Source organism: Arvicola amphibius, chromosome 9, assembly GCF_903992535.2.
Source record: "Arvicola amphibius chromosome 9, mArvAmp1.2, whole genome shotgun sequence".
Classification (NCBI taxonomy): Eukaryota; Metazoa; Chordata; class Mammalia; order Rodentia; family Cricetidae; genus Arvicola; species Arvicola amphibius.
Genome location: NC_052055.2, coordinates 40519075 through 40533822, shown reverse-complemented (window position 1 = coordinate 40533822; position 14748 = coordinate 40519075). Strand labels below are relative to the sequence as shown.

At 45.3% G+C, this 14748-nt stretch overlaps 2 protein-coding genes across 5 annotated transcripts in view; one reads left to right on the top strand and one right to left on the bottom strand.

Annotated features, from left to right (window-relative positions):
* Aco2 (aconitase 2) overlaps nucleotides 1–6963 on the bottom strand; it is a 44362-nt gene extending 37399 nt beyond the window's left edge. Inside the window, exon 1 of one of the 2 annotated variants that reach the window (XM_038344011.1) lies at nucleotides 6849–6963. In XM_038344011.1, the coding sequence (XP_038199939.1) occupies nucleotides 6849–6884 (36 nt within the window). In that variant the 5' untranslated portion in view covers nucleotides 6885–6963. The remainder of the gene's footprint in view (nucleotides 1–6848) is intronic. The other variant, XM_038344012.1, reaches the window with a different exon arrangement.
* Phf5a (PHD finger protein 5A) lies at nucleotides 6086–14685 on the top strand. Of its 3 annotated transcripts, none has more exons than XM_038344016.2 (4): nucleotides 6086–6255; nucleotides 8461–8484; nucleotides 9007–9173; nucleotides 14087–14685. In XM_038344016.2, exons 1-4 carry the CDS (start codon nucleotides 6246–6248, stop codon nucleotides 14174–14176), a joined length of 291 nt encoding a protein of 96 aa, XP_038199944.1. In that variant the 5' UTR covers nucleotides 6086–6245; the 3' UTR covers nucleotides 14177–14685. The 3 variants fall into 3 exon arrangements, with proteins under 3 accessions (XP_038199944.1, XP_038199945.1, XP_038199943.1); XM_038344015.1 differs by lacking the exon at nucleotides 6086–6255 and adding an exon at nucleotides 7615–7730; XM_038344017.2 differs by lacking the exon at nucleotides 8461–8484.
* Nucleotides 14686–14748: the final 63 nt, after the last annotated feature.

Genomic DNA, 14748 nt, shown 5'->3' with positions numbered 1-14748 from the left:
CCTTCAGGCAAAATATTAACACAAATAATAAAATAAATAAGCTGGGCATCAGTGGTGGTGGCATCATTTGCTGAGGAGGGGTGGTGGCACATGCCTTTAATCCCAGAACTCTAATTCCAGCACTCAGGAGGCAGAGGCAGGTGGAGCTCTGAGTTTGAGGCCAGACTGGTCTACAGAGAGGCTTCCGGTACAACCAGGGCTACACAGAGAAACCTTGTCTCAAAAAACTAAAACAGGGTAGTGGTGGTGGTACACACCTTTAATACCAGCACTAAGGGAGGCAGAGGCAGGCGGATCTCTACATATTCGATGACAGCCTGATCTACAGAGCAAGTTCCAGGGCAGCCAAGACTACACAGAGAAACCTGGGCTCGAAAACACACACACACACACACACACACACACACACACACAACTTTAAAACAAACAAAAACAAATCTTTTAAAAAAGTTTAGGTGGTGCTAAGCAGCTGTAATGTGTGTGCACGCATGTGTGCATATGTGAAGGTAAGAGGACAGCTTACAGGAATGTTTTCTCTTTCCATCATGCTGGTGACAAGCTCAGACCATTAGACCATCTCACCAGCCCTAGCCTCTATCTTTTAAATGAAGGCCCTAAACATAAATGCTAGACAATAGAGGCTCGGGTTGGGAGTTAGAGACAGAAACTAACATACCCTATATGCCATAACCCACATCTGATTTGCCCCAAGTGTCTGATACACACAATGCCATGACTATCCTATGAGATAGAAAGTAATATGCCCATTTCAGAGAGGAATCTGAAGATCTTTACTGCTTAGATCATTCCACATCCATTGACCTTTGCTCAGACTAAGCCTTGTAAAATGACCTTAAGAAAGTAAAATCCCCATGCCTTCCAGAACTCCAATATAGTCGTTTTGTTTTGTTTTTTGTTTTTGTTTTGATTTTTGGAATAGGGTTTCTCTGTGTAGCTTTGGAGCCTGTCCAGGCACTTGATCTGTAGACCAGGCTGGCCTTGAACTCACAGAGATTCGCCTGCCTCTGCCTCCCGAATGCTAGAATTAAAGGTGTGTACAACCACCACCCAGTCCAATATAGCTTTTATAGGTACACTATGGGACACCCCTATAAGATTCTGTGCCTATTTTCGGAGTTGGGAAGGGCTTACTCATAAAACAAGAAATGGGATCGACAAGAAGGCTCAGAAGATAAAGGTACTTGCTGCCAAGCCTGATGACCTGAATTTAATCTCCAAAATCCATATAATAGAGAGCTAATTCACATAAGTTCACATAAGTTGTCCTCTGCTGTGCACACGCACTGTGGCACGTACATACACACTCAACAAACAAAAAAAGAAACTTCACAAATCTTTTTTATCTTCTTTGTTAGGGTTTGTGAATCCCAGACTAGTCTCAAACATGCACACATATACGTCCGCACATATATGAACACATATATGAACACACACACACACACACACACCCCACAGATCCTCTCCACTGCCAGAACTCTAGTCTCACAGATCCCAGGTCTCCCTGCCTCCTCTGTGACCTCTGATGGCCCAGCACCTTACACAGCAATTCAGTTTCTTTTCCTCGAGTATAAGTCAGTCATGTTATCCCTGATTTAAAATGGTACAGAGCTGAGAGCACTGGCTACTTTTCCACAGGACCTAGGTTCAATTCCTAACACTTCACAACTGTCTGCAACTCGAGTCCCACAGAGTTTGCTGCCCTCTTTTGGCCTTCATGGGTACTGCATGCATGTGGTGCACACATACAAACTACACATACAAATAAAATAAAAAGAACCATTAAGGAAGAGAGAGAGAGAGAGAGAGAGAGAGAGAGAGAGAGAGAGAGAGAGAGAGAGAGAGAGAGAGAGAGAGCGAGCGAGCGCAAGAGAAAGCAAAAAAAAAAAACCACCCAGTGGGTTTTCCTCTGGGTGCTCAAATGGAAGTAAACGAAATTCCTTAACAAGTCTTTATGAGCCGGGCGGCGGTGGCGCACGCCTTTAATCCCAGCACTCGGGAGGCAGAGGCAGGCGGATCTCTGTGAGTTCGAGACCAGCCTGGTCTACAAGAGCTAGTTCCAGGACAGGCTCCAAAGCTACAGAGAAACCCTGTCTCGAAAAAAAAAAAAAAAAAAAACTTAAAAAAAAAAAGTCTTTATGAAACCAACAATTCCTTCTCAGCCCTCCCTTCTTGTGACACAGATGAGCTGCCTGGTCTTACCCTTAACACACTAACTCAAGCCCATCAGGTACTCTGTGTATGTTGCTGCTTTTATCTCACATTTCTTCTCCCAAAATACTGACTTGCTATCTTATTATCAGCTAAACCTCAATTCAAAGGTCATCTCCTCTGCAGTCATCCCAAACCATCTAGAGCTCAAATTCCGACACATTCCCACTCCTTACTCTTTACCTCTGATCTATTTCCTCTTCATTCTTCTTCACCTTATCTTTATTCTATTTCTCTTCATAACAACCAACCTCTTTTGTTTGTTTTGATACAGGGTTCCTCGATTATATAGCTCTGGCTTCCTGTACTCACTATGTAGACCAGGATATCCTACCCAACTCAGAGATCAACTTCCCTCTGCCTCACCATAGACAATGCTGGGATTAAAGGCATTTACCATCACCTGACATAACCAAATTTCTTATTTGTCTACTTGGTCATTTTCTATCTCCCACCTCCCTGAGGCTCAAGAGCAGCTGTGTGGGCAAGCATGTGCTACTATACCTAGCTTAGCTTCCCTTAGCTTGTTTATTTCACCCTCCCAGAGCCTAGAGCAGAGCTGAACAGCAAGCTTGTAATACACATCTTAGAAGCAATTGGTTCAGACAGCAATGCTGTGCTCTGCTAGTCCTCTACATAGTATCCTGATATCTCTAAATTGGAGGGGTCTAAAGTTGGTCCTCTAACTCTTCACCAACTTTTTCAATTTAAACCAACAGTTGACCCCAAGAAGGCTACATACCACCAGAAAAACCTCTTTAAAATTCAAAGGAAGAGGTGTTTTATTTGTTTATTAAAAATGAAATTTTGTAGGAGACTTCTGCCACAGATGTCAGACTTCTTCGTAGTTAACTACCATTACAGAACTACATGCAAGAAGTTGCATGATTTTATCAAGGTCATACAAGAACCCAAATTCCAGAATCTTACTGCAAAATCAAACATCTGAGAAATACATCTGAAGCACCATCCTTTTATTTATCACCTGCAGTCAAATGGACAAAAGTAAACATTAAAACAGTAAGTATGGTTTTAAAAAAGTCTTAGTCTCTATTTTCTTCCCTTTTAAAATAGTCTTTATTTTACATGCTTTACTGTTTTGCCTACGTGTATGTCTGTGTGGAAAGTGTCAGATCTTGGAGTTATAGACAGTTGTAAGCTGCCATGTGGGTGCTGGGATTTGAACCCGGGTCCTCTGAAGAGCAGTCAGTGCTGTCAACTGCTGAGTCATCTTTCTTCTTTCCGTTTCTTTCTACATGTACAAAAACAACAGAATGTGTGGAATTCAGCACTGGTCTTAGGTTAGGAAGCCAGTGGTGTTCTGATGCAAGGCTAAGTCTCACTGCCAAAGGGAAGCAGCACACTGCCACTTGCTGTCCTCAGGATTTGGAACCCAATCACATCAGATCTACCAAAAAGTAATGATAACAGTGCATTTATCTTATTTTAATAAGTATATAGAACTCTCACTGGAGTCAGCTAGGGTTTTGAACACTTTGCAACTATTACTTGATTAAAATTGATATATTATGGTATCTAAAAGATGAGGGAACAGGTACAGAGAGAGATGGAGTAACTTGCTGAATATCAGAGTTACTTAATAATAAGCCAGGATATAAACCCAGATATTCTGATGTATGAATTCATGCTATTAGCCTTTATGCTGTATTCTGTTTCTTCACCTGAAACACTACAGCTCATAGGTCTGCCTTACCCCAGGGTTATAAACTAGTAAGATAAATAAGTGCTAGTATTAATGGTAGGAATGATACTAACCATCTCGTAACCATCCTTCACACTTGGTTCAGCCAAAAGAGGAGGAATAAATAAATATTTAGACTGAGAAAGATCTCCAAACATATATTAGAATAAAGTAAGCATTCCACAAGAACAGGAACTGGAATCTAGTAAGATGACTCAGTGGTTAAGATTACTGGCTGCTCTTCCAGAGGACCCAGGTTTGACTTCCCACACCCACAGGTGGCTCATGACCATCTCTAACCCCAGTTCCAAGGGATATGACTCTTTCCTCTGGTTTCAGTGAGTAAGGCATGCATGCACATGGTGCATATACACACATGCAGGCAAAACACCCACACACACAACATAAACTAATAAAACTTTAAATACACTGGGAGGGGGCTAGAGAGATGGCTCAGAGGTTAAGAGCACTGGCTGCTCTTCCAGAGGTCCTGAGTTCAATTCCCAGCAACCACATGGTGGCTCACAACCATCTGTAGTGAGATCTGGTGCCCTCTTCTAGTGTGCAGGGAGAACACTGTACACATAATAAGTAAATAAGTAAATCCTTAAAAAAATACATACATACATACATACATACACATACTGGGGAAAAAAACAAAAAATCTGGGGTTATCTTCTTACCAATTTTTCTATTGGCTGTGATGGCATGTGTCTATATTCCAAGCACTCAGGAGACTAAGGCAGGAAAATTGAAAGTTTAAGGCCAGCACAAAGAACACAGGTAAGAACCAGTCTTAAAAGCAAGACCAAAAAGAGAAAGAAGATAAGAAAAAGTCAGTGATGTTTATGAAGTACTCAGTGCACGCTAGAGATTGATTGGACACAGCTACCACGGCATTAACCATCACTTCTCAAATGCATCGAGCATAAAAGCGGTCAACGAAAGAGGTTCTGAGTATAGAATCACGGGGCATCACTTGAGACTGCCTCGCTGTCTGGGTGTGGCAGTGTATTGCACAGGACATAATACTCCTCATTCACCTTAGCTGAATGAACATCTAAGGGACTGTGATTGTAATCCTGACTCCAGCAGCCATTCAGTCTCTCAAGGGCTTAGATTCACCACATGTAAAGGAGGCTGAACGACATCACTATAAACACATTCTAATTCCCCATAATTAAGTGCTCAATAAACATGTCTAATGAAGACCATTCCCAACTGATAGACAAAGGACATAGGAAGTTACATTTGCAAGGTCATGGGATCAGAGCAGGGCAGGAACTATAGCCCAGATCTCTTTCTCCACTATTCTAACACACACACTTTCCATGGTCCAAATGGGATATTTTATCTTTGTTCCACACCCAAAAGTCATTTATCCTATTAAACAATCTTTTCTGGACTCCACTAAATTATAGGACAACAGGATCAGGACAAAACATCCCGTACTATCTAAAGAATCAAAGGAACTGAAGAGATAATTCAGTTGCAAATCCCTCACCTTGGCCAAAATTCCAAAGATTTGTTCAGATAAAGAGTTTTATTTTACAGTTTGATTTTTAAGGAATAACTTCAAATGATAATGCTTCCTGAAAGTACAGCACATAACATTTTTTTATTTATTATGTATACAATATTCTGTCTGTGTGTATGCCTGCAGGCCAGAAGAGGGCACCAGACCCCATAACAGATGGTTGTGAGCCACCATGTGGTTGCTGGGAATTGAACTCAGGACCTTTGGAAGAGCAGGCAATGCTCTTAACCTCTGAGCCGTCTCTCCGGCCCAGCACATAACTTTTTAATATTAATTCTATGTTAAAAGCTGTACCACTTGGTCCAAAGCAGATTCACAAAAGTAATCACAAAAGATTAACCAAAAATGTCTACAAGATATTTCATTGCTTTGTTTTTATTGATGAAATACACGCTTTACAGTGAACTTTATATACCTTCCTAGGGTTGTCAAGTTAGGAGTGAAAAGCCAACTGCCAGTCATAGTCAACTTTCTAGAAGTGTCCTAACAGAAGAGTCAAGGTCAAACTGCTGAGTCTTCTCATCTTTCCGCCTAGTATCTGAAAAGCAACTAACTGTGAATTCGAAATACTCGACTTTGTACTCTTGACAAACAGAAACAACCACACCCTGGTTCAGGCAGTTCTGTGGCATTAGGCTGCCATGAAGGAGGTGAACGGAGGGCCTGCAGGGTCACTGCTCAGGCCACGGCACTTTAGTGACACTGTGAAAGCAACTTTCATCTACTTCTCTGCAGTTTTACCACCTATCGAGTTGGGGGGGAAATCATCTGACATCTATGTCGCCAGGTAAATATAAAAATCAAGTACTATTATTAGTCTTGACGTGTGGTACCCAGGTGAGAGCACTGTTTTCATGAGTATTTGCTACAACGGGGCCCAGAATGCGCTCCCCTTCTTGCATCTGTGACCCCGAGTGTCCTCAAAAGGTAATACTGGGTATAACTCCAGGCCGGGCAACCACAGACACGTACGGCTGGCAAGTCTCTGCTGGTGATGGGAAGTAACGGCTTCCAGAAGCCGGCTTGGAGGAACCTAAACCACCGCGTCCCCCCAGTCACCTTGTCCTCACCTTGAGGAACAGAAAACCATCCTAGGGGAGCGGGCAACTCGGCCCTCAGAAACTAAGGGGTGCACCCACCCTTTACCAGGCTGCGGCTGCTTAGACTCTAGGTTCCGGCCGCGCGGGGAAGGGGACTGGGAAGTGACTGGGCCGGGGACGCCTTGACCTAGGACGACGCAGGAGAGGACAAGGGCGCTGGGCCGGCGGCAGGGAGAGGTACAGCCCCAGGTCGAGCCCGCCTCGCCTGGCCTCGCCTACCGCCGCGGGCAGAGCAGCAGGCTCCCCGCCCCCGTGAACCCACACATCTGAGCTCGCTCACCTGCAGCCGGGTCACCAGGAGGCTGTAGGGCGCCATTTTGTGCACTGACAAAGATGAGGTCGCGTGAAAGTGACGTGCCACGCGGTGTATTTCAAGGCCTTGGGAGGGCGTGGCCTCCAGAGGGGCGCGTCACGCTGACGCGCGGATCTGCCTCCCGGAGCCAGGGTCCTGGGAGCGCAGTGGGCGGGACTTCCAGGACGGGCAAAGCTGGAAAATGCCAGCTTGGCTTTGCGCGCGGTCCTGTCACCTTTGCACTTGGCACTGGGAGCTGGAGGAGAATCAGGGGTTCAAGGTCATCCTTCACTCCTGAGACTTATAGAAGACACCCCTAAACCCGCTTCTTTGCGGAAGCATGCATGAGGCCCTGGCCTCAACCCCGAGCACAAAAAGTAACATGTGGGAAAAAAAGCTGTTGCTTTGATTTGTTTTTGGGAGAGAGTCCTGACTGTCCTGGAACTAGCTCTGTAGATCAGGCTGGAGGAGTTCACAGCCGTCTGCCTGTGTCGCCCGAGTGCTGGGATTAAAGGCCGTGCGCCACCACCACCACCCGGCCATGTGTAGAAATTTTATCCAAGAACAAATATCGGATTATACGTTCAAATCAGGAGAAAAAAATATTATCTAAGTCTTTGGTGCACCTGCTATGGCAAGGCGAGATCCCGCCGAGGAAACTCTCGCGAGACCTGGCGGGATTTGGTGCAATGGTGGGTAAACGCTGATGGACATCTTAACCACCAATCATGGAGAAGTGGGCGTAGGAACGGTTAGGTGTAGGTTAAAGGTCGGGCGGAAATTCGCTAAGCTTCCGGCCGCCGGCTGGGGAAAGAGTTATGGCTAAACATCATCCAGACTTGATTTTCTGCCGTAAGCAGGCTGGTGTCGGTGAGTTGGGTCCCTGCTCCCTTCTGTTTGAGTGGGATGGTATGAGAAACTGGGACCTGGGGGGATTCACTTCCTCTTTCGGGCTTTAGTTTGGAGGCTCCACGTTTCGCGCGTTACGGTCCCTGTAAGCGCGCTCCGGTTTGTAGTATCTGATGAGAGGGCGGGAGCGCGCATGTGGGTCTAAAATTGGCGGGAGCATCAGGACCGTCCCAGATTGCTTTGGACTTGGAGGGTTCAGGACAACTTTCGGGACAGGGTTTTGGTGCAAAGCAAAATTTAGGGGCATAGGCTGGGCGTGTTAAGTCACGAATGTAATTCCATCATCTGGGAGTCTGAAGGCAGGAACTCACTGATGTGAGTTCGAGGCAGACTGGCCTGAACTACTTAAGAAGTTACAGGCTACACAACGGGAATTTACCTCAGAGGGGGATGGGGGTCGGAGGGCGGGGGAGAGAGAGAAAAAAAGAGAATAAGACAGCTGTCATGGGCTGGAGAGATGGCTCAGCGGTTAAGAGCATTGCCTGCTCTTCCAAAGGTCCTGAGTTCAATTCCCAGCAACCACATGGTGGCTCACAACCATCTGTAATGGGGTCTGGTGCCCTCTTCTGGCCTGCAGGCATACACACAGACAGGATATTGTATACACAATAAACAAACAAACAAATAAATAAATAAAAGACAGCTGTCATGCATAGCTTTAACTCCAATTTTACCATCTTTGATCTTGCAGCTATCGGAAGATTGTGTGAAAAATGTAAGCAGAACATGCCCGCTCACCCTTTGCCTTCCTTCTTTGCTTTTTGAAGATTCAACAAGCCATTAATTCCAGAGGAACAGCAAAGAAGCATTGAATAGATATGCCAAGCTGCTGTGAACACTGAATGTCTGACTGCCACCAAAGGCCTCCCCACGACCCTCCCAATTTAGCTTGCATGTTTTTAATACTTCGTATTTAGATTTTGAAAAAAGATGTCCACTTTTGGACAGTAAGAACTGTTGGAGTAATGTCAACCTTCCCAGGCCAATGTGTGTGCAAGATGCATGTAATCAGTTGACGATAACTACAAAGACTTAGAGCTCCAGATTCTTCCCTATATGAATTAACATTTGTATATGCTGAAGGAAACTAAGGTCGGTACAGGATAAGGTTTATGCTGTCAAGATAGAGGTCTAAGTCACTGTCAAAAGGAGACTAGTTATTTCCCCCATAGAACAGAGGAAAGCTCTTTAGGAAGTAATCGCTTGTGCATATAACTCCAGTCTCCTTTCTTTGCAGGCGATGGCAAGTGTGTGATTTGTGATTCCTACGTACGACCCTGCACCCTGGTTCGCATATGTGACGAGTGTAACTATGGGTCTTACCAGGGCCGGTGTGTGATCTGTGGAGGTCCCGGAGTCTCCGATGCCTACTACTGTAAAGAGTGCACCATCCAGGAGAAGGATGTGAGTAGTGTGGTCTGAGCTTCCCACCTGGCCTTTCTTCCTTTTACTTTGGATCATTTTGCCATCCATGGCTGTCTCTTCTGGTCTGTGGAGATTGCAATATTCCGCTAGTCATGTAGGTAATTTCTTCAAGCCTGTGCGCCAAGCTGGGTGTGGTCTAATAAAGAGCAGTTTTTTCTGTATCACGAGAAAGCAAGAGAAGCAAGTTGTTATCTTGTTATCAGTTTCAGCAGTCTGGAGAACCTTTTCTCTGTTCCTTTGGTGTCTCCCTTGCATGGGCGAGTGGGCATGTGTAGAGATCAAAGGACAACCTGTGAAGTCAGTTCTCCCTTTAAAGTCTGGTCCCGCGGGTTGAACTCAAATTGTTGCTCTTGGCAAGTGCGTTTACCTACTGTCTTAAGTGTCTATCGCTGTGGGGAAACACCATGACGTAAAGCAGATTGAGGAGGAAAGGGCTCATTTCTCCTGCCCCTCCAGCTAACAGTCCATCATTGACGGAATTCAAAGCAAGAGCCTGCAGACGGGAACTGATGCAGAACCGTGGAGGATCACTGCTCACTGGCTTGCTGGGCCTGCTTTCTGAGAGCATCCAGATCACCAGCCCACGAGCAGCGCTGCCCTCATAGACTGGGCTCTCCCACATCAGTCATCAGTCGAGAAAATGCACCACTGGTCAATCGAGTGGGTTTTCTCAGTTGAGGTTCCCTCTTTCCAAAAGATTCTAGTTTGTCCCACGTTGACGAAATTAGCCAGCATCCCCACTGAGCCATTTGTCAGCTCATTATTATTTTTATTTGTTTTTGTTTTTCCAAGATAGGGTTTCTCTGTGTAGTGCTAGCTATCCTGGAACTCAACTGCAGACCAGGCTGGCCTGTGAGTCAGAGATCCTCCTGCCTCTGTCTCCCAAGTGCTGGGATTAAAGGCGTGCGCCACCACCACCCGGCTTGTTATTCTTTTTTTTTTTTCCATACATTGCCTCCAGACTGGCTTGTTATTCTTATCCACATATGGCATCCTATGTTTGTGAGTAACCAGGAGCACGTAGGTAGTGTTTAGTAACACTCGGTTGTTCTGTCTCCCTCTTTTTCATGCTAGACGTAGGGTTAGGTGTCTATCCCCAGCTTGCCGGTAACTGAAGATTCTGCTTCCTCAGCTTCCTGGCTGCAGAGGTCACAGATTTGTACCTGCACACCCGACCAGTAGTTCTCTTTGCCAGCAGTGGGGGCAGATAGAACTGAGGTGGTCTTGCTCCGTGTCCTAGCCTGGTCTGGTACTCATTACCTAGTCCAGATGGCCTCAAACTCACAGCTGTCCTTCTGCCTCCACCTCCTAGGTGCTAGGATTAAATGCCCAACTCAGTTCTCTCGAATCTACTGTGATAAAGGGCAGTTTGGGTGACAAATTGAATTAGGGATAGTTCTAGTTGATACCAGCTTAAAGTAAAAACATTGGTATTGTATAATGGATTGATTGCTGGTCTTCCTTGTATTTTTGTTTCTTGAAGGTGTGTGGTATGGGAAGGAAATGGGTAGTAGCCTTCAGTTCTCTGAGCAAGACTCAGTGAGGGACTTGTCATCAGGCTCCAGGCATGTTTAACCTTATTCTTAGAATAGTAGTAGGTACTAGCAATGAGACATTGTTTCTCTTGTGAAAAAAGTGAAAGGAGCCGGGCGGTGGTGGCGCACGCCTTTAATCCCAGCACTCGGGAGGCAGAGGCAGGCGGATCTCTGAGTTCGAGGCCAGCCTGGTCTACAAGAGCTCGCTCCAGGACAGGCTCTAGAAACTACAGGGAAACCCTGTCTTGAAAAACCAAAAAAAAAAAAAAAAAAAAAGTGAAAGGAGGTGGGATACAGTCTCGCTGAACTGTTAGAGGGTGCTAGAGTATCTATAATAAGGCAAAATGTGTGTCACTCTTTGTAGTCCATGAGCAAAGTGTAGGTGGTTTGTGGATGTAATTGCTCCCTTATTCCTCACACCACATGACCGTGTAAGTAGAGGTTATTATCCTCGTCTCTCTACTCTTCCCAAGCTGTCTGACTAAGCCTGGTGTCCACATGACACCCCGTTGTGCTTTTCCGCGTCCTTTTTGGTGTATGCTCATGAAGAGAATCAGCTGAGCTGCCTCAGCACTCCACATTTGGGTGTTGCCCACCGCCAGTACTGGAAGCCAGATAGGACTTTGGGGGCGGGGTTGGGGGTGGTTCTACATGGTATGGAAAATGATCTACGATAGCTGTGCTTTCAGCTTTGAATGACTTTATGATGTACATAATTCACAAACGTAAGAGGATAAATATGGAATAGCAGGTGGACATCAAATCGGGTCTTACCACATGCAGAAGTTGATTGGGGAAGCCACATTTAGGCAGTTAGCTAGAGTCCCAATTGAGAGCTTTCTCTCCGTGGATTAGCTTCAGGCTCCTCGTGCTCCCTGCATGCATGCTGACATCACAGGAAAAACAAGTGATTCCTGTGGTATGGTCTTCTCGCTGTCCGCACGGCTGCAGGTCTTGCTTTGGTGCACTTGACTTTCTTTGTTACGTCAGTTTGTCTGTGTGGCCATGTGGTGTTAAGAAGACAGCTTGCCTAGAGTTGCTTTTCCCCTCTGGTGAGAGCTTTTGCCCACTGAGCCATCTTTGAAGTCCAAAGCCACAGTAATAACTTTATCTGCTTGCTGTTTTTCCTTGTCTTTGTTAGAGAACAGAAGGGCGGCCTGGCCCAGGATGGAGGTTTAGAGCAGCTGAAGAGTTTTATTAACTCTGTTGAATACACTGTTGTTTGGGGAAAGGAGAAAGTTGATGGTGAAGTGTGAGATCATAATTTCACTCGATGATTTGAACACTCTCCTGCCCTAAACTCTATCGTCTTCTGTCTTCTACAGCTGTAGGTAGATCTTTCCTTTTCTCAGGTCTTGGTAACAGTGCCTAATCTGTAATACAAGAATGATCCTCTGGTTCTGGTCCTGCGCCTATGAAGTATTCCTGGGAGACACCTCCCACCCTCTGGACATTTGGGTCTTAGGAATTAAGAAGTACTTAATGTAACAGAAAGAGGAGGTACACATAGTTCTTAAGCTAAAGGGTCCATGTAGAGACAACAATTTGTTGAACTTCAGTTGCAGCTAGAGACTGTATCTGACTTCATCTTGGAACTAGAGAATCCTTACTAAACAGTAATCACCATCTTGTCTGCGTGTGCCCTGTGATCTGATAACCTTTGGACCTCTGTCCCTCATTCTGCCCCTGAGAATTATTTTAGACGTCACTTCACCTACTTCGCATTATACAGGACCATTCTGCAGACACTTGAGCTCGAGCTCACATCACCCAGCACTAGTTTCCAAGGAACACAAAGCAGTTCTGTGATATGATCCAGCCTCTCGTCCTTACAGACAGATGACCATGTAGATGCAGTGCCCGGGCTTTTCCCTGGGCAGAAATCTTGCATCAGAAGCCACCCCTTATTGTTCCTCTCTTCCTGCAGCTTCTATAATTTATGAGGTAGCTAATTAGGTCAGTAAGCTGAGCTGAGTATCCTCATTGGTAATTTTTCAAAACCTCAAAAATAACCAAGAATCAGGAGCTGAGCATGGTTGTGCATGCTTTTAATCCTAGTACTTGGGAGGCGGAGGCAGGTGGATCTCTGAGTTTGAGGCCAGCATGGTCTATAGAGAGAGTTCCAGGTTGGCCAGGGCTACACAAAGAAACCCTGTCTCGAAAAACCAAAAATAAATATGTAAACAGTCTGGGATACCCTGTCTTACAAAACAAAAAGTCTACCAGGACTCACCAATACCTTCAAACCTTGGTATTAGAGGACTAATTTGTATGTTCTCATGATGTGATAGCAAACAAATCCCTTGACCCCAATCCCAACTAGAGACTAAGAAAAATAATCAACAGTTGTGGAGTTTAAAATATATTTTCATTTCTTTACTATTTTGCACAACCCGGATTCTCTTAATAGCAGCCGCTTCACTGAGACATCTCAGCATTCACATTTTTCTGACATGGAATTAAATGTTGACTAGGACTGAACTTTAAGTTGCGAGTCGTTATTCTGTTGGAGATAGAAGGCCGTGTGAATTGTCCTGACAGAATGCTTGATCTAATCCATGCACTTCCTCTAACCACCTCACTGTCATCTCTGAGAAATGACAAGCTGAGAAACTTTTTTTTTACTTTGTTGTCTTGCTATTTCTACCATTCTCACCTACTTCATTTTATTTAGGAGAACTGGAAAGGTGAATAGAGTGTTGACCCAAAAGCTATAGAATGGTCTTTGAGAGGCTGACAAGGTGCCTTGAGACCCCGTGTCCTAGCTCTGTGCTCGCTCACAGCACGGCATGCATGTGTACACACATACTAAATCAACGTAAAATTTTTTCTTTATTTTAATTTTTTTGTTGTTTTGTTTTTGGTTTTCAAGACAGGGTTTCTTTCTGGCTTTGGAGCCTGTCCTAGAACTAGCTCTTGTAGATCCATACGCCTACCTCTGCCTCCTGAGTGCCGGGATTAAAGGCATGCGCCACCACCACCCGGCCTTTATTTTAAATTTAAAAGTGGTCTTTAAACTCATAAAAGCTAGGGGAGAGACGGTATTGACTGATCTGGGGGAAGCTCCCCTAGTTCAGTAAATAGAGGTGTCACGTTTATGGGTGAAAACACTGATTATGTGGTTCGTTTTTGGTTTTGGAGACAGGGTTTCTCTGTGTAACAGCCCTGGGTATCCAGGAACTCACTTTGTAGACCACACTGACCTCAAACTTGAAGACATCCACCTGCCTCTGCCCGAGGACTTAGAGCTCTTGGGGCCGAGGTGAAGACTAATACTTTTCCTATTCCTGAACTAAATTTGACATTAAATCTCTTGAGTCAGTTTCAACGACTTAACAACTCTGTTCTGTTTTTCAGAGAGACGGTTGCCCCAAGATTGTCAATTTGGGGAGCTCTAAGACAGACCTGTTCTATGAACGCAAAAAATACGGCTTCAAGAAGAGGTGATGAGTGGTGGCTCGTTCCTCCCCCATCAAGCTGCTGCAGCTACCAGAAAAGACGCCTACTACCACCAGCAGAAGGAACCAGAGCCAGTGTGTCGCCAGAACAGCCTGCTAGAGCTAATGTCCTGCCGCCTCTCACCCCCTACCCCACCTCCTGTCTTTCCCTCATGGTGCTAGTGGGATGGAAGAGGGCTCTTCACAGAGCACTCTAGCAGACTGTTAGTTGGTAGTTTGTTTTGTTCTAGTTGGAGAAGCAAGGCTCTGCTCTCTACACTGATAGATTCTCTCCACACGAGTCTTCCATCTGCGCCCTTGACAACCAAGCCACCACAGGCGAAAGCATGGCCTTGCAGCAGCTATGATGGTAGTGGTCTTCCATGACCCTCAGCGTGGCCAGGATCCATCAGAACAGTAATGTGATGTGACGCTTCCTAGGTAGCGCTGGTTCGTGTTATTTCCCTTCTTAGAAATTGAAACATCTGTTCTAATAAAGTTGGTGTGTATTTTCTGGTAGTTGGTTGCCTTCCCTACTAACTTTCGAGTCTGCCTCCTAGTCACCCAGGTTTTGGTGAGGGA